The 20,800-nt window shown below is 40.7% G+C and overlaps 1 protein-coding gene across 2 annotated transcripts in view; it reads left to right on the forward strand.

The window, feature by feature from the left end:
* The window catches only part of LOC122946004 (bifunctional heparan sulfate N-deacetylase/N-sulfotransferase 4-like), a 754,569-nt gene that overhangs the window by 674,010 nt on the left and 59,759 nt on the right, over nucleotides 1–20,800 (forward strand). For both annotated transcript variants that reach the window (XR_006391210.1, XM_044305313.1), the window contains exons 9-10: nucleotides 5,309–5,432; nucleotides 18,531–18,705. Coding sequence is in view for 1 of the 2 variants with exons in the window: in XM_044305313.1 (XP_044161248.1) it covers nucleotides 5,309–5,432; nucleotides 18,531–18,705 (299 nt within the window). In the remaining variant the exon portion in view is untranslated. The remainder of the gene's footprint in view (nucleotides 1–5,308; nucleotides 5,433–18,530; nucleotides 18,706–20,800) is intronic.

Here is a 20,800-nt window from a genome sequence, read left to right on the forward strand (position 1 = left end):
CGTATTGTGGGAGACTGGATTATATCTAGCGGAGGCTAGGAGACAGCTGAATAACTGTCATTTCTATACTCCATTACCTACAGACCCCACTATAACTTTTAAGAAGAAACTGGACAGACTTCTTACTTCTGCATGGCAACTCAATATCATTACCAAAAAAGAAAAAGAGTTCATGGAAGTCAAATTTCCTACCACCCCGACCTTCTACATGCTCCCTAAGGTGCACAAAGATCTGTCTGTACCTCCAGGATGCCCAATTGTGGCGGGGATAGGTGGGTCATGTGAACAGGCATGTACTTACCTTGACTTCTTTCTACAGCCATTTGTCTTGGGTCTTCGGTCACATCTTAGGGACTCCATGCAGTTGGTACAACGTTTACAAGAGATACGACTTCCTCCAGGTACGTCCATGTGACGTGTGACGTAGAGTCTCTGATACAAATTCCAAATTCCGTGTGACGTAGAGTCTCTTTACTCAAATATCGCGCATGGTGATGGGATACAAGCTACTCAATATTTCCTACAAAAAGCGACCATTGGGGACCCAGCATATCACATATTTTTGGTGAGTTTGTTGGAATTTGTACTCCATCATAATTACTTCGTATTCAATCGTATCTTCTACAGACAGGTATCGGGGACCGCGATGGGGGCACGCTGTGCGCCCTCCTACGCCAACCTATTTTTAGGATGGTGGGAGGAGACACAGGTGTACCCCATGGCTATGTATAGGAAACATGTCCTTGCATGGTTTTGTTATATTGACGATCTCTTGATTTTTTGGCGTGGTACAGTGGAAGAGTGTACAGAATTTGTCCGCCTGTTAAATACCAACTCATTTAACATTTCCCTCACCAATAGGATCTCGGATACTACTGCTGATTTTTTGGACCTACAACTGAACCTAGATGATCAGGGTATACGAACACCACTATTCCGTAAGGAAATGGCAACCAACAGTCTGCTACATTTTAATAGCTTCCATCCGGCCCACTTACGTAAAGGGATCCCTAAGGGACAATTTTTGAGATTACGCCGTAACTGTACCACTACCTCTGACTTCAAGGAGGCTGCCTGCGACCTGACTACCAGATTCCGTGCACAGGGTTATCCTAGGAAAGTAATCTCAGGGGCATTTGAAACCGCGAAAGTGGCGGACCGTCTGGAACTGCTGAAACCAAAATCCAAGCCTCGAAACACTCAGGTTCATCTCATCACTAAATATAATAGCCAATGGCGGGATCTGTATACAATATTGAATGCACACTGGCACCTTCTACTGGCGGATCCTAAACTGAGTGCCTATGTCAACTTAAGTCCCAAGATTGTTGCACGGAGAGCTCCAAATCTACGAGACAAATTGGTACGTAGTCATTTCCAGAGGCCCACATAGGGGTTGGGGAGGGGTGTCAGGATGCGCGGGACATATCCGTGCGGGAACTGTAAAGTTTGTCAATATATGATCTGTACTGACTCCTTCTCCACCTGCAGGCATCCGGCTACTATCCATTTGGGACATTACATCAACTGCCGGACTAGGAATATTATCTATGCACTCATCTGCGAATGCGGAAAAATGTATGTGGGCCAGACTGGTCAGGAGTTACGGAAACGTATACAACAGCATCTATCCAACATCGCCTTGGCCCGCCGGGATCGGATTCAGGCCAAGAAACCGTTGACTTCAGTCGCTGCGCACTTTCTGGATTGCCACCAGTGTATCATCTCTGGACTTAGGATTGCTGGCCTTGATATGGCACGTACCAATGTGAGGGGAGGATCACTCTCTTCCCAACTACTACGCCTGGAATCTAAATGGATCTTCAATTTGGACACGGTGGCCCCACAGGGACTAAATGAAGAACTTACGTTTACGGGTTTCTACAACTAAAATGTTTGGGGTTCCATATTTGAACCTTACAGAATTGGGTAGTTTATCTTTATTCATGAATAATGAGGCATGGTGGTCATTACAGAGTGGGTTCAGTCACCATACTAGGGCCAGGCACCTATTGTGCCGGTTAATCCATATATATATTGATGAGTCGTCTTTGGTTATTGTCGATTGATGTTGGTGGTCCAATACAGATATTGGGGCTTAACTGCGTGACAATAGATTTTGCAGAAATGGGTATTATTGGTTAATCCAGTGACATATGTTTTTTTTGACCCAGTGGTATATGCGATCTAATGTAGATATGGGGGGCTTGATTCTGTGATTACAGATACCGTATTATCAGGTACTATTGGGTGACTCAGTGATATATGTGAATCTTTGGATCCGGTTATTTATGCATGTATTCATTTTCTAATCAATTTATTTACTCCCTACAGGTCTTTCTCTCACATCTTATTATTTTCTTCACACACGGTGGTGCACAATTCTTTTCACGTATCTTTTCACTTGTCCACTTGCGGTCTTTCCCACATTATATCCGGATTAGCGTATGTTGCTTTTTTTTTTACATTTTTTCATTTTTTCATTTCAGGTTGATACACGGTTGGACCCGTGTATTGGGTCCTCATTATGACACTTTGGTATTATAATAATCTTTTATCTTACTATATATTTTTGATATATATGTATTTATTTAAATATGTTTTTTATGATTACCACATTAGTTTATCCTGTTGGGATTTATATCATCATTGTTGCTATGGCCATAACATCTGCACATACAGTTACCTAATTATGCATTAATAATTCATTTCGTATACGGGATACATATATATATATATATATATATATATATATATATATATATATATGTATTCTCTATATGCTCTTTACTGTCATTCTTATTATTCTTTTTTTCTATTGATTATTCATTTAGTCATGATTTATAATTGTATTTCTTTATTGATAGTTTATTATTATTTTATTATTATTAGTATATTTTTTCAATTTTTTCTATATATATTTGTTTTTTACTTAATATTCGGTCATATTACTGTTAATATCCATCTTCTCACATATTCAGTATTTTAATTTGATATGTTTGAACAGTGTGCCCCGTTTCAGGCATGACATCACCACATTATCTTGACTCCACTGTATGATAGCATGGTGCAATATATTGAATATACCTATAACCCTGCCCCTCTATTTAATAGGTCTCCGTGCTCCTTCTCCCTATGTGCCAAGCACTGCCTCGGCCTTTCTCCTCCCTCCCCCTGTTCCTCCTCCGTGTGACGAGCGGATCGTGCGCTCCACCATTCACAGTTCATTGCGGCTTCCGGTCATGTGTTCACATCCGGTGCCGGAGGACTGCATATTCAGATATCGGATATTCGTGACCACTGTGGGGCTCCTATGAATAACAATATGGCTATTTATGTGTGTATTTAATAAATGCTTACAAAGGTTATGGTACCATCAGATCCCTCTGTTATCTTAATGTATAGCGGCGATGCGACAGGTGGAACGCATATACGCTCCACCTGATAACTACATTGACTTCCGGTTTCCGGTCATGCTTCGTCCTGCACGTCCATACATCGCGTCTATTGATTTATTTCTTGCTGCACAGGTGAATGTTATTTACACTAAATTTATTATTTCATATAAAGTGATGTTCCAGCATTGGACCCTTTACCCCTGAGGAAGCCGGATTGCTCCGGCGATACGCGTTGGGCACTTTCTCATCTTCTCAGGTCCACTGAACCAGCCGCTCATGTAGGTTTTGCCCTTTTATTGTGACCCCATTCAGGTCTGTTTGTATTTCTAGAGGTCTTACCTTATGTCATATTTGCTTTATACTCTATATTGAATCTTTATATGCTGGTGTTTTACATTTTTGCCCATGGTGGGGCAACTCAGTGGACCTGCATGTGTCGGTTACATATTATTTATTATATACCGCACTTTGTCTGAATTGTATACAATTTTTTAATGTGTTTGTTGTTGTGTCCAATAAACTTTATATATTTTTGATACTGATTTATTGTTGGATGTGCATCTATGGGGTGGTTCTGGTGACTCTTTCTTGGGTCAATTTGGTTTAATGTTCTCTTTCACCGCCCCTTGCACTCCGTAGATTATGTGGTGTGCTCCCTGACTTGCTTATTTGATTACACTGTACTGTCGTATATTATTTTTTTAATTAAAAAAAAGTTATTCCTTTTCAGTGGAAGCCTCCTTCTGAGTCTTCTGACCTATAAAATAGTGAAGAAAACCAATAGATAAGGAGAGGCTAATGGTGTCTCTCCTATACAAAACTAAATCAATGCTAAACTACAGAAAACTCAAGAAAAGAGGTATAGAGAATTAAAACTTAACCTTTACTAGTGATACAATAAAAATCATGCAACACCAAAAAGACATACAAATCACAGTTGTATAAGCAATTACCTACAAAGTAACAGATTGTGGCACACTACACAATGTCATCGGGCCCATAAAACACAATGAAGAGGAAAAAAAGGAACAATCTCACCAGTCCAGACATAGTGGATCCTTAAAGGGATGTAGATGATTCACGAATCCCAATGACAAGGTGGTGCCCTGGTGTGCTCACTTGGGTACGTAGTCTATATACAGCTGAGCGGTTTGGATGTTCTTAGTTGCAAAACAGGCCAGCGGACGGGTAGCTCTTAATTTCTTGCATCAAAACAGCTAGTCCTATATCACCCTGCGGTAAGGGGAGAGACTAGAAATGCCCCACTTACCTTTACAGGGCACTTGGCCTGAATGGGGCGACCCCATCCAGATACCTGTCTCTAAACCCGGGCAGAATCCGTAGTGCACCCTAAATAGAAGTTCCCGATGTGCAACGTTTTGTTGGAATAACTCATCAGGGGAAACGGACAATCTTAGGGTATGCTGAGTACATGATAAACTGAATACACCAAATTGCTGGGCATCAAGTATGCTGAATACATCAAACACAAATGGGGCCCAAAAATAGGGGAAAAGAAACAGAAAAAACTTAGGGGGATAAGTGGGAAATAATAACCCAGAATAATCCCATGGTTCAGTAGAGCGCTTAGTCATGCAACCCCTACCCACTGGCAGGCCCATTATTATCACTGGACACTTGTAGCTCCTGTTCGTTATAGGGCATTTCTTTTTGGGGATCCTTTTTGTCCCATTTGGCTCTACTGAACCATGGGATTATTCTGGGTTATTACTTCCTACTTATCCCCCTAAGTTTTTTCACATCTAATTGACACCCCCAATAGTTAGATCATATGCCTAGCCAATTTCCTTGAGATTTATATATATATATATATATATATATATATATACACACACACATACATTTGAGCTGTTTCATGTTTTCTAACATACATCTTCTATATTTTTCAGGCACAACGGCACTTTATTTATTTCTCTTGATGCATCCTTATATCATAAGCAACTTTCCTAACCCAAAGACTTTTGAGGAAGTGCAATTCTTCAATGGAAACAACTATCACAAAGGAATTGACTGGTGAGATGAATAGATTTTGATGTACTTGCCAATACACCAGGGGCAGACATTTTGTTGTTTTTTACTGATATTCTTTTATGGATTTAATAACTCTCTTAGTAAGGTCTACATTACACCACAGGGCACATGTCAGAATGTGTAGTCAACAGTAAAAAGGAATAGAATATGAAAGGGTAGATTCATAACATTAATATTGTCTCTTCCTCCCAATTCCTCTTGGATCAGTGGTTTTCATCCTGTGACTCTATAGCAGATGCCAAACTACAACTGTTAGCATGCTATATGTAGCAAGACATTACTTGGAGACCACTTCTTTATACAGCAAATTTGATTAAAGATCTTCATTTTAGTTACTAGTTCACAATCCTAGCCCCCTTGATATGTTTGTAATACATTATTTTAAATCTGTTACACTGGGGGTCTGTACCCACCAGCCTCTACCTCAACTGGATGGATATGGCTGCCATATTGCTCACCTATCCCCCAGCTCCAGTTCACCAGCATTCCGACATGCCTTTGCTTCTTTCTGGCAGGCACAGCTGCTAAGGAGCACTGCTTTGTCTACTTCACGTAGGTGGAGGCCTGTTTCTTGTCTGCCTCTCTTTTCCTCTATTCCCCAGCCTATGCTACCACAAGGTATTTAAATAGGTTTCCCCTATTGTAGAATGCCAGAGCAATAAGTTCTAGTTGTCTAGATTCTTGCACAGGTCTGCTACTTGTTTTGTTCACTCTCCCGTGTACAAACTTCTGTCTATTTCTGAATTTGTCCCTTCACTGCCTGAACTGACCACTGCCTTATCACCATACTGACCCTAAGTGGCCTTCCCTGACCCTCGGATTGACTTTAGATTGCATGAATTATGCCTTTCCTGACATCTGCTTTTCCCTGATTAAAGTTTTGTCTAAACCTTCAGTGTTTTGTAGCAGTGTTTCTTGAGCTCACTGGGTCAGAAGTCTACTGACTATTCAAAAAGGTAGCAACCTGGCGGTTCCCTTGGAGCAGAATCCAGATCCCTCTCTATATAGTACCCTAGTACAGGGGGTATCTGGAAATGGTTTGTTCCTGTTACACAGTAGAAAACAAATCCAGCTCACCCTGCATGTTGAATCTCCTGTGCGTGGACCGAACCAGGTGAGTTCTTCAATCAGCAGCAGTGGAAAACATAGTCCAGCATTTCAGAGAGAAATATCAAAGCTCTGTCTTTATTGGGTGAATTCAAGATAACATATAGTGTACCCCACAGCACACTTGCTCCTCCAAGTTTATACCTAAAAAGATGGTATTCCAGCGCCAATCCGGCCACGATATAAGAAATAGAGGGATAGAGAGATATGACATCCATAGTCAGCCATGTGTAGGAATCCTGCCACTGTTTATGCAACATATATCGGAGGACATCTCCTGTATCCTGGATATATCCTGGCATTCTCCTAACCATGGGTTGCAATAGTGTATCCAGCCACTTACCTAGTCTTTCGGTGAGTGACCCTATGCCCGAAACTATGGGGCGCGATGGGGGGGGGGGTTGGTTGTTTTTATGTACAGTCATGGCCAAAAGTTTTGAGAATTAAATAAATATTGGAAATTGGAAAAGTTGCTGCTTACGTTTTTATAATAGTAATTTGCATATACTCCAGAATGTTATTAAGAGTAATCAGATGAATTGCATAGTCCTTCTTTGCCATGAAAATTAACTTAATCCCCCCCAAAAAATTTCCACTGCATTTCATTACTGTCATTAAAAGACCTGCTGAGATCATTTCAGTAATCGTCTTGTTAACTCAGGTGAGAATGTTGACGAGCACAAGGCTGGAGATCATTATGTCAGGCTGATTGGGTTAAAATGGCAGACTTGTACTGATAAAAGGAGGGTGATGCTTGAAATCATTGTTCTTCCATTGTTAACCATGGTGACCTGCAAAGAAACTTGTGCAGCCATCATTGTGTTGCATAAAAATGGCTTCACAGGCAAGGATATTGTGGCTACTAAGATTGCACCTCAATCAACAATTTATAGGATCATCAAGAACTTCAAGGAAAGAGGTTCATTTCTTGTTAAGGAGGCTTCAGGGCGTCCAAGAAAGTCCAGCAAGCGCCAGGATCATCTCCTAAAGAGGATTCAGCTGCAGGATCGGAGTGCCACCAGTGCAGAGCTTGCTCAGGAATGGCAGCAGGCAGGTGTGAGCGCATCTGTATGCACAGTGAGGCGAAGACTTTTGGAAGATGACCTGGTGTCAAGAAGGGCAGCAAATATGCCACTTCTGTCCAAAAAAACACATCAGGGACAGATTGATCTTCTGCAGAAAATATGGTGAATGGACTGCTGAGGACTGGGGCAAAGTCATATTCTCCAATGAAGCCTCTTTCCGATTGTTTGGGGCATCAGGAAAAAGGCTTGTCCGGAGAAGAAAAGGTGAGCGCTACCATCAGTCCTGTGTCATGCCAACAGTAAAGCATCCTGAGACCATTCATGTGTGGGGTTGCTTCTCATCCAAGGGAGTGGGCTCACTCACAATTTTGCCCAAAAACACAGCCATGAATAAAGAATGGTACCAAAACACCCTCCAACAGCAACTTCTTCCAACAATCCAACAACAGTTTGATGAAGAACAATGCATTTTCCAGCACGATGGAGCACCGTGCCATAAGGCAAAAGTGGCTCGGGGACCAAATTGTTGACATTTTGGGTCCATGGCCTGAAAACTCCCCAGATCTTAATCCCATTGAGAACTTGTGGTCAATTCTCAAGAGGCGGGTGGACAAACAAAAACCCACTAATTCTGACAAACTCCAAGAAGTGATTATGAAAGAATGGGTTGCTATCAGTCAGGAATTGGCCCAGAAGTTGATTGAGAGCATGCCCAGTCGAATTGCAGAGGTCCTGAAAAAGAAGGGCCAACACTGCAAATACTGACTCTGCATAAATGTCATGTAATTGTCGATAAAAGTCTTTGAAACATATGAAGCGCATGTAATTATATTTCACTACATAACAGAAACAACTGAAACAAAAGATCTAAAAGCAGTTTAGCAGCAAAGTTTGTGAAAACTAATATTTGTGTCATTCTCAAAACTTTTGGCCACGACTGTACTTTCGGCAGGGCATGCATTATGGGTGTGACAGGTACCTCCACATTAAGAAAGTCAACATTTTCTCACTGATAAAACCTCTTTTCTTTCCTTTGTTTATTAAACAGGTGTGACGCTTTGCGATCCACAGCGATACTAGGAAATCACAAATGCGCCATATTTCTCAATCACAAAGACAAAAGAGCCTTCACTAAGAATCTTCTCTTTCACTAAAGGAGTAACTCACAGATCAGAGGTACAATTAGCACCTTCTTGCCAAAGAATCTTCCTGCCCCATGCCAGGTTAATTACCCATCAATCTGGTATTCTCTTGACAGAACCTCATAAAAACTTCCTTTCTGCAGCCATAGTGTCTCCAATACCAGCAGGGGTCTCACACCTTTAGCCTGGGCAGCGAGCTTCAGAAGAAAAGGACAGATCCTTATTACACAGCTGGTTGGTACAGGAGGGAAGATGACCTGAAAGTCACCTCCAATCCATAAACTTCATATTCTTCCCATATTTTCCTAATATTTCATGGGTTATGGAAATGTGAAAGGAACCCTCTTTTCAGAGATGGTTTTGGTTCTCCTAACCCACCTTCTAGGAAACCCGCGGACAAATCAGATTCCCGCTCTGAGATATAAAGGTTCTCGGGCACCCTTTATTATCTTCTAGTCGTATTTGTTATCAGATGATGCGTAAAATTGTACTGATTATCAATATCAACTATATTTCTTGATTGGACTTACGGGATATGGAGAAATGGGCAAAGCAAAGATTCTGCCAGATTTTCTCCCTATGGGGCAAAGGACTGCCCCTGTTCCAATTACCCAAGGCTGGGCCTGAACGTGTCATAACCACTCCCCGCTTCAGAGTAGGTATAAACAGTGACACACTCAGGTCCTGGGTCCTTCACCTACCATCTGACGTCGTCTAACATTTCGACCGCCCGCAGGGACACGGGCACCCCACCATCTTGGATTATTATTTCAAAGACTTTGCCTATTACTGGACCCTACCACGGTAATTCTGAACTTACAGACATTCTATTCCCTTCCACCTCTTACCTATTTCTATCCAAACCAATCTGTTCACCTGGCAGGTATATTTATCTGTCAGCTTTAATATATATATTTTTGTGTGTAGTTTTAGAATAAAAACTAACGATTTCATCGTTCCAGTTTTGCCCTTGTTACTTGATGACCTGATCTATGCTAAGAACTCTGTCCTCAGAAGACATACTACCAAATTGTGTTATTTTTATAAATTGTTAATGTACTAGCTAGGTTGCAAATAACAGTTTCGTCCCTTTAGGATTAGCTAGCCGCGGTCTCTTCGCCCCGATTCAATACGAAGAGTGGTGGCAGCAAATTAATTTGATTTCCAGCGTGAAATCAGTAATTTTATTTTTACCGATTGTACATACAATCGTGATTGCATCCTGTCTGGGCCCACCAACCAATCTTAAACGTCTTCTGTGCTCACAGTGGATTCGCCTCCAGAAGTCTCTAGTGGAGACCTGTATGGCAACTGTGGCTTAGTACAACGGGATTGGCGGGTGGTCGTCACAACAGGTATATTCGCTTTTGTAATTTTCTAATGGATTTCCATCTAACCTTCTATACAGTTGCAAGAAAAATTATGTGAACCCTTTGGAATGATATGGATTTCTGCACAAATTGGTCATAAAATGTGATCTGATCTTCATCTAAGTCACAACAATAGACAATCACAATGAATGAAAGAACAAACACCAGCGGCTCACCCTCCCACCTACAATGGATGAGGTGCTCACCTAAAGCGGCCCACCCTTAGGCCCAAAAAGCGTAAACTGTGTATGTATAAATAGGGGCACACTGCAAATGGGAGTACTAAATCCACTATATGGATGTATTTATTAAAAGGTACAAATTAAAATGCTAACACATAAAATACTATAATAGGCAACGTGGTGTAGAACATACAACCTCCAGCACACGAACCCCAAAGCAATCCTAAATTTGCTATACCATCCCTTTCCTTAATCCAGTAGAAAGCTTCTAGGATCGTCCAGCTTAGGCAAAAAGTCAATCGACTGGTGCATGCAACCTGCCAAATGCGGTATGAGCAGGTGACTATAGCACTGTGGAGGATTATATAATCGTTACATTCAAAATCCAGATACAATCCAGTACGTGCTTGAGTCAGATGAATAAACAGTCAATGGTACCTTAGAAGCTGCTACAGAAGCTGTGCCTGCAGGTGCACAAAAGAGACAGCAGCACTCCTAAATAGGAGCTGTGTCTTACCCTTCTTAACTGCGTTGTAGCACCGCTGGTTCCAGGCGGCCGCACACCAGCAGCATCCCACGTGGTGTGCTGAACCTGTACGTGGCGTCCCACGTGACCTGGTTGCTCCAGAGATCGAATGGAGCTGAAGTGACGTCAATGGTAAGCGACGATTTTCCGGATCGAATGTCTTCGAATTTTCCGTCTTTCTTGAATTTTTCAATTCTTTTGTTTTTTCTTTAGAAAATGATATTGTCTCTCCTTAATTGCTGAGACATATGCTCACTCCTTACGCCAGACGCGTTTCGAGGTGCTGTACCTCTTCCTCAGTGGCCAACTGAGTGAGCGCTTCCACGTTCTTTTAAAGGGGCTGGTGTTCCCATAATGCTCCACTTTCCTAAGCAATGTTGAAACTCCGGGATGGAGTGGAATGCCTAAATTAGTATAACTATTCATTAACTTTAAAACAAAGAAAGCCTATATAGAAAATCCTATGACTTTCATATACAGTACAGACCAAAAGTTTGGACACACCTTCTCATTCAAAGAGTTTTCTTTATTTTCATCACTATGAAAATTGTAGATTCACACTGAAGGCATCAAAACTATGAATTAACACATGTGGAATTATATACATAACAAAAAAGTGTGAAACAACTAAAAATATGTCATATTCTAGGTTCTTCAAAGTAGCCACCTTTTGCTTTGATTACTGCTTTGCACACTCTTGGCATTCTCTTGATGAGCTTCAAGAGATAGTCACCTGAAATGGTTTTCACTTCACAGGTGTGCCCTGTCAGGTTTAATAAGTGGGATTTCTTGCCTTATAAATGGGGTTGGGACCATCAGTTGCGTTGTGGAGAAGTCAGGTGGATACACAGCTGATAATCCTACTGAATAGACTGTTAGAATTTGTATTATGGCAAGAAAAAAGCAGCTAAGTAAAGAAAAATGAGTGGCCATCACTTTAAGAAATGTAGGTCAGTCAGTCCTAAAAATTGGGAAAACTTTGAAAGTGTCCCCAAGTGCAGTCACAAAAACCATCAAGCGCTACAAAGGAACTGGCTCACATGCGGACAGCCCCAGGAAAGGAAGACCAAGAGTCACCTCTGCTGCAGAGGATAAGTTCATCCGAGTCACCAGCCTCAGAAATCGCAGGTTAACAGCAGCTCAGATTATAGACCAGGTCAATGCCACACAGAGTTCTAGCAGCAGACACATCTCTAGAACAATTGTTAAGAGGAGACTGTGTGAATCAGGCCTTCATGGTAGAATATCTGCTAGGAAACCACTGCTAAGGACAGGCAACAAGCAGATGGCCATTGCACTACTACAATGCATGCCTTGCACCCATACAAACAATTAACATCAAGGGAACCCCAAACTGCCAATGTGCAAGATTCCCAGCAACAAGGAGTGGCTCAAAGAAAGTAAGGATGCTCCCTTCTCTCACTGTACTGACCTTAAGGAGAAATGTCCAGAGGAAAATCACTTTGACACATCCCTTAATCCGATACAAGTTAAGATAAGCAGCACTCCATGTCCCTTAATAGGGTAAATCCATTCTCAGTAGTCAGGTTACTTGATATAACTCCAAGGCATGGTGCACACGGTGAGGGGTCCTGGCTCTGGATCCCAATAGAGACAGCAATATAGAAGGTTCCACAGCACTCGTCCAGGCAACATACTGAAAGCTTGTTCGCATCTGAGGTGGCTTTGAGATAGTTACACACTGAGAGCCCAGTCCTCTACCCATGAACTTTTACTCCCTTACAGTGAATATTCTCTTTTCCAGCTGGGAGATATTCAACCATTCTGCACTGATGCCTGAATGGTCAAACATCTAATTTCTTTTTACGTTTCGAATATTAAGTCTTCATCAAGGTTTGATAAACACCTTATGGTCGAAACGGTGCTGTGTATGCTGCCTAACTATTGAATAAAACACCATTGCTTGAACTGAACGAGTGCTGCAGACCCTTCTGCTATATAATGATACATCTTATAGCCAGAGCCACTTCCAGTCCCATCATCTGCTCTGGCTCCTCAAGTGCCTGCTGCATATAGAGGTTAAAGGATGAAGACCAGGGTGCCACGTACAGTCATGGCCAAAAGCTTTGAGAATGACACAAATATTAGTTTTCACAAAGTTTGCTGCTAAACTGCTTTTAGATCTTTGTTTCAGTTATTTCTGTGATGTAGTAAAATATAATTACACACACTACGTACGTTTCAAAGGCTTTTATCGACAAGTACATGACATTTATGCAAAGAGTCAGTATTTGCAGTGTTGGCCCTTCTTTTTCAGGACCTCTGCAATTTGACTGGGCATGCTCTCAATCAACTTCTGGGCCAATTCCTGACTGATAGCAACCCATTCTTTCATAATCACTTCTTGGAGTTTGTCAGAATTAGTGGGTTTTTGTTTGTCTACCCTTAATGGGATTATATCTGGGGAGTTTCCAGGCCATGGACCCAAAATGTCAACAATTTGGTCCCCGAGCCACTTAGTTATCACTTTTGCCTTATGGCACGGTGCTCCATGGTGCTGGAAAATGCATTGTTCTTCACCAAACTGTTGTTGGATTGTTGGAAGAAGTTGCTGTTGGAGGGTGTTTTGGTACCATTCTTTATTCATGGCTGTGTTTTTGGGCAAAATTGTGAGTGAGCCCACTCCCTTGGATGAGAAGCAACCCCACACATGAATGGTCTCAGGATGCTTTACTGTTGGCATGACACAGGACTAATGGTAGCGCTCACCTTTTCTTCTCCGGACAAGCCTTTTTCCTGATGCCCCAAACATTCGGAAAGAGGCTTCATCGGAGAATATGCCTTTGTCCCAGTCCTCAGCAGTCCATTCACCATATTTTCTGCAGACGATCAATCTGTCCCTGATGTGTTTTTTTGGGGAGAGAAGTGTCTTATTTGCTGCCCTTCTTGACACCAGGCGATCTTCCAAAAGTCTTCGCCTCAATGTGCGAGCTGATGCGCTCACACCTGCCTGCTGCCATTCCTGAGCAAGCTCTGTACTGGTGGCACTCCGATCCTGCAGCTGAATCCTCTTTAGGAGACGATCCTGGCGCTTGCTGGGCTTTCTTGGACGCCCTGAAGCCTTCTTAACAAGAATTGAACCTCTTTCCTTGAAGTTCTTGATGATCCTATAAATTGTTGATTGAGGTGCAATCTTAGTAGCCACAATATCCTTGCCTGTGAAGCCATTTTTGTGCAACGCAATGATGGATGCACGCGTTTCTTTGCAGGTCACCATGGTTAACAATGGAAGAACAATGATTTCAAGCATTACCCTCCTTTTAACAGGTCAAGTCTGCCATTTTAACCCAATCAGCTTGACATAATGATCTCCAGCCTTGTGCTCGTCAACATTCTCACCTGAGTTAACAAGACAATTACTGAAATGATCTCAGCGGGTCCTTTAATGACAGCAATGAATTGCAGTGGAAAGTTTTTTTGGGGATTAAGTTAATTTTCATGGCAAAGAAGGACTATGCAATTCATCTGATCACTCTTCATAACATTCTGGAGTATATGCAAATTGCTATTCTAAAAACTTAAGCAGCAACTTTTCCAATTTCCAATATTTATGTAATTCTCAAAACTTTTGGCCACGACTGTAGATTATGCCCGTAGGAGTATACCAAGTCAAATATGTTCAGTAGACAGAGTGGATCCACATCTCCTTCTTAAAAAATACAATACCTTTGTAAAGGAAACAGCTAAATCTAATCTATATCACTATATCAATTTCTACTAATCTGGTATCCAAAATAAAAATTCCCACTGCCAAATTACCAAAAGAAGTATGGCTGTCCAGTGTTTTGATAGGTGAAACCTGCCAGTGTAAAGTGGAATAAAAAGATACCTATGACCTAATCAATTCAAAGTTGCTAGACTAGAGAGTTTTTTATGTATGATTCTTGAGGTCAGAATTCCAACAGAAATCAAAATTGTAACCAGTTCCATAGGACTTTATATGGTTGTAGACAAAGGCCATGGGACTTCATACCACCCCTTCCACCACCTTTTGTGGCCATATGCACATGCCCTAACCAGATTCATGTGTAGCTACAGTCTTCTTTAAATCTGTAACACCTTTCTGGACCCTATTGAATTTGACAACCTCTGATCACCATATTCAAAACATTCTACATTTATTAAATGTTGGTTTAAAGTAAATATTTATTTTCATATTTTTTCATTTTTTATCATTATTACTAGTGATCTGTGTTTTTATATTTATATACTTATATCACTACTAGTGACTAGTGTTTTTTATAGTCATATAATTATGCTGATATTATGGCAGAGACACCAGTTAATAAATTCCAGCATGTTATCATGCCTGTTTGCTATTTATTCTACTACAGTATTTTTATATACTGATTTTAGTGGAAGGTTTACATCATGAAGACTGTTTTTGTGATATAAGGTTATATGTTCTTTTGTTAAGTACTAAAGATAAGACATCTGTCGCTTTTCCAAACCATTATGGATTACTAGATACCTCTTTCAAGATAGGATCTGGAATCTCATACATTTTTGTTAGTGTAGTCAATAGCGTTAAATATTATAACTAGAGATAAGCAAAGTTATCAAAAATTCTATTTGACTGCTTTGCCTAATTTCATAAATAAATTAAATTTGTTGCAAATTACATTCCATTGTATGTAGTGGGTGCAATGATGGGGAACGGCAATCGAGCCGAACCCCTCAGATGCTGCGTTCATCACTGATCACGGTATCTTACATTAACATTGAGGCCTTTCGGGGGTTAATCAGTGGTAAAAACAAAACAAAAAACATACTCATCTCATCCATTTGATCTCAGAGAGGTCAGGCATCTTGATTGAAGAAACTGTGCAAAATCTTGTCCAGTGACTTGATGAAGTCACCACGTCATCACGCTGGCCAGGCGCAGAGACGTCATCACTGATGGCATCATCGCACCCGGACAGAGTGTTGAGGTGGTGATGTGACACTTAGCTGCATGAAAGATTTTGCACGGTTTCTTCAATCAAGATATTGGTGACGGTATCTCCGTGGGCAGATGGATAAAATGAGCATTTCTTTGCCTCCATTTCAGGAAAAATTGATTCGTTACCACGAAGCGCAAGGAAGCTTCAATTCGTTCAACACTAATTATAATGAATGAATTGGTTAACACTGTACATTTGTATAGCGGTTAGCGATCTAGTGGTGTACCTCACTTTTATAGATAAAGCAGTGGAATGTGTTAATAGAAAGAAGCACTGTTATGTAGATATCCATTTTTTTTTTCTTTTTACTGCTGCATTTTTAAGGCAGAGATACCTTAATTCTGACAGGGAACCTAACTATAAAATTATTATTATTATTTATTGGCCATTTGCTCTATAAACTCTTTACTTACTCATCTTCTCAAAATAGATCATATCTCCAATGATTCCATTAAAAATAAAGCATAAGACCGGGGCTCAGTGTCGAACCAAGGCCCAGCAGTGAAATTAATTCAGTGTTCCCACAGCTACATTGTCACCGCCAGATATCTGAGAAGCTCTGACAGACGTTCTTCAGAACCTCTTGCTTGAGGTTCTTTTGTTTTGCTTTCATTTTGTCATCTCGTTTCCCTCTCTCAGCTCTCATCTGGTTGCACTGATTGCTTCCCTTTAACTCCCCTCCCATACTGCATCACTTTGCGGTTTATACAACTTCCTGGATTGTGCTCATGCTGGATGCTGCAACTGATGCTTCTACAAATAAGTCTGTTCCTTTATTTGTGTTTTCCTGTTGGCTTAATCCTAGGTGACCCTGACTCCCTCCGTATTAAGTGTAGGGAGCCGGTGGTCATGTCCCCTCACTATTATAGGGTGTTCAGGTGTCATACAGTCGAGGCACGAGGGCATGCAATTATCTATCATAGAGATCCTTGCATAGGCTGAGAAGTCAGGGAGAGCGCTAGGGCTTTTACAGGGCTCACCCTTATGTTCCTTAGTTTGGGATCAAGTCAGTCGGATCTTCATTTGTTGTCTTCTAGTTTTCTGAAACACCATCCGTGACATACATGCACTTATTACTTAACCCCCATTCACAAATCCCTAAAACTTCACCAAACAAATTTTTTTCTGTAGTAGCCCACTATGTAGCCTGTGCCTATCTTCTGTTACTATCCTGCTGATTGGTTCTTCCCTTGCTTCTCGTAGCTACAGTATGTGAGCCAGGAATACATACTCGCTCAGTGGCAGGCAGCAGCCACCTGCAGCAAGATAATGATGGGGACAATATTGAGATGGTAACTGGATAATCTGCCCCTATAGTCATCTGCATCTATAATAATAAACTGGGTCTTTTTTTAAAATAAACTGGCCAGTTTTTTTACATGGATACATAAGCTGGTTGAGATGCTGTGGGGGACATTTACTAAACACGTTGTACCAGAATTATGGCTTAAGATGTGCCAAAAAGAATGGTGTTATGATTTGCACCTAATATATCAACAGTCATCAAGAATGTATCATGTCAGAAATAAGTTATAAATGTCAAAGTGGGCAGGGCTATCAAATTGCCACTTTTTACACCTCATTTATCATTCTCTTATTGGCAGAAATGGCTAAGCCAATTTACATGGTGTTTTTTTGTATAAAAAGTCGCTTTTATGGCAGAAAGATGCAACTTTCTGTCAAAAAGTCACATTTATGAAAAGAAAACCAACTCATCGTGGGAAGAAGTAACAGGAAAGTATTAAAACAGGGTGATATAAATGAGCTAAACAGCAGGGTTTTGTCAGTAAATTGACATTCAATAAAAAAAAAACTAAAATGTTTCAATTGACCTCTGAAAATGTCGCAAATCTGTTTTAAAAGTCACAAATGTGCTCTGGCAGGGGTTGGCTGGAATGGTGCATTTCTGTTTAAAAAAGTACTATTGTGCTATTGGTGTTAAAATGTTGCAAATCAAAAGGAATTGGCAATTAATCAAGTTTATATTTTAAAAGTGGTTTGCGCCTTTTGAAATATGAGGTGAAACAAATCACCAATTTTGATTTGTAATATTTTTTGGTGCAAATTACTCCATTATTGATAAATGTCCCCCATTGTGTTGTGACATGTGCCACTTATGTAGGTGTTATGGGACTAGGGGCCCATCCTGGCTCAGGGCCCACTGTTGAGTTTATCTGATCTCCGGTGGGCCAGTCTGAGTCTGCTGGGGCTACATGGCAACATATATCACACGACAGTAAGCCTCAGAAAAGTTTCAACTTGCTGTTGCGCTAATATTTTTAAAGTGTGATTTGCCTATAAAATCACAACCAAATTGCAGAAAAGTCACTTGTAGGTTGCAGTGTGTGCAACTTGCATTGTAGTATATGATAGCAAAGTTTTTGCGACTGGCATCCTGTGAACAAAAATCCAACAGTATTGGATTTACTGCACCTCTCATGTGGAAATCATGGCCTGTCACATGTTGCACTTATGATACAGTTGACAATCATTACATGCAATGTTGCACGATTTTCATATTGCACAATTTTCATGAGCTCTGCCCATACTTCTGTCATATTCCTTCCCTAGAGGAGCTTCACATTTTCATTTACAATATTCTGGAAATATTTCCAGATGCTAATAACTGATCTTTGTACTTTAGATGTAGTTGCCCTTTACCCACTCATTTCCTGTTATTCACGTGTGTACCAATTTCTCAAAATTTATATTATCTCCAACCTGAAATGTATTCACTAACTGAAAACTATTGTCTTTTCCAAAGGTACATGAATTGTTTTCCTTACCCTTCCAACACAACCTCAGATTTCCTGTTTGAGAAGAGTGCAAATTATTTTCATTCAGCGGAAGTACCCCAGAGAGTGGCAACTCTGTTACCAAAAGCAAAGATTATTACTATTCTTATTGATCCATCTGATCGAGCTTACTCTTGGTATCAGGTATGGAGTTTTTAGCTGTTTCAGCTGAACACACAAATAGATGGATAATGTCATTAAGGTCATGGGTGGTAGGATAAAAAGAACCCCAATGAAATATGGTGACTTAGTATAAGAGCTCACAGACTGTACTTCCATCACAGATCCTCAAATCCAGATTTCATCCCTATAGCATACAAAGCCCTTTATCATTCTTTGTGTCTCTTCTAGTCAAGTAGTCCATACAAAATACATAATTAGGACCACTCTTTTCATTTATGTTTATTATTCATTATTTTATCTAAAAAAAGTTAAAAGTAACTTAACATTATTACTAATATTAAGCAGTAGCATTACCATTTTGTAAAATAGGAGTCTATTTGTAGGTCTACTGCTTAATATCCTCATTATTTAATGTTTTTATGATGAGTACAGTCGTGGCCAAAAGTTTTGAGAATGACACAAATATTCGTTTTCACAAAGTTTGCTGCTAAACTGCTTTTAGATCTTTGTTTCAGTTGTTTCTGTGATGTAGTAAAATATAATTACATGCACTTCATACGTTTCAAAGGCTTTTATCAACAATTACATTACATTTATGCAAAGAGTCAGTATTTGCAGTGCTGGCCCTTCTTTTTCAGGACCTCTGCAATTCGACTAAGCATACTCTCAATCAACTTCTGGGCCAATTCCTGACTGATAGCAACCCATTCTTTCATAATCACTTCTTGGAGTTTGTCAGAATTAGTGGGTTTTTGTTTGTCTACCCGCCTCTTGAGGATTGACCACAAGTTCTCAATGGGATTAAGATCTGGGGAGTTTCCAGGCCATGGACCCAAAATGTCAACATTTTGGTCCCCGAGCCACTTAGTTATCACTTTTGCCTTATGGCACGGTGCTCCATCGTGCTGGAAAATGGATTGTTCTTCACCAAACTGTTGTTGGATTGTTGGAAGAAGTTGCTGTTGGAGGGTGTTTTGGTACCATTCTTTATTCATGGCTGTGTTTTGGGGCAAAATTGTGAGTGAACCCACTCCCTTGGATGAGAAGCAACCCCACACATGAATGGTCTCAGGATGCTTTACTGTTGGCATGACACAGGACTGATGGTAGCGCTCACCTTTTCTTCTCCGGACAAGCCTTTTTCCTGATACCCCAAACAATCGGAAAGAGGCTTCATCGGAAAATATGACTTTGCCCCAGTCCTCAGCAGTCCATTCACCATATTTTCTGCAGAAGATCAATCTGTCCCTGATGTTTTTTTTGGAGAGAAGTGGCTTATTTGCTGCCCTTCTTGACACCAGGCCATCTTCCAAAAGTCTTCGCCTCACTGTGCGTGCAGATGTGCTCACACCTGCCTGCTGCCATTCCTGAGCAAGCTCTGTACTGGTGGCACTCCGATCCCACAGCTGAATCCTCTTTAGGAGACGATCCTGTCGCTTGCTGGACTTTCTTTGATGCCCTGAAGCCTTCTTAACAAGAATTGAACTTCTTTCCTTGAAGTTCTTGATGATCCTATAAATTGTTGATTGAGGTGCAATCTTAGTAGCCACAATATCCTTGCCTGTGAAGCCATTTTTATGCAACTCAATGCTGGCTGCACACGTTTCTTTGCAGGTCACCATGGTTAATTTTAACCCAATCAGTCTGACATAATGATCTCCAGCCTTGTGCTCGTCAACATTCTCACCTGAGTTAACAAGACGATTACTGAAATGATCTCAGCAGGTCCTTTAATGACAGCAATGAAATGCAGTGGAAAGTTTTTTTGGGGATTAAGTTAATTTTCATGGCAAAGAAGGACTATGCAATTCATCTGATCACTCTTCATAACATTCTGGAGTATATGCAAATTGCTATTCTAAAAACTTAAGCAGCAACTTTTCCAATTTCCAATATTTATGTAATTCTCAAAACTTTTGGCCACGACTGTATATTATTAATATAATGAATATCATGTGTTGTAATAAAGGTATTTAAATTAGGTTACTGACGTAATGATGTTGATGCTTGAGAAAGAGGGCGTGCCCTGGAAACATGCGTAGCAGGTGCTGGAGCTCCCTGTCGCTGGTTAGAACATGTCCTGAGTATAAAGACACAGAACGAAATGCACAAGTAT

This window comes from Bufo gargarizans, chromosome 1, assembly GCF_014858855.1.
Source record: "Bufo gargarizans isolate SCDJY-AF-19 chromosome 1, ASM1485885v1, whole genome shotgun sequence".
NCBI classification, from domain to species: Eukaryota; Metazoa; Chordata; class Amphibia; order Anura; family Bufonidae; genus Bufo; species Bufo gargarizans.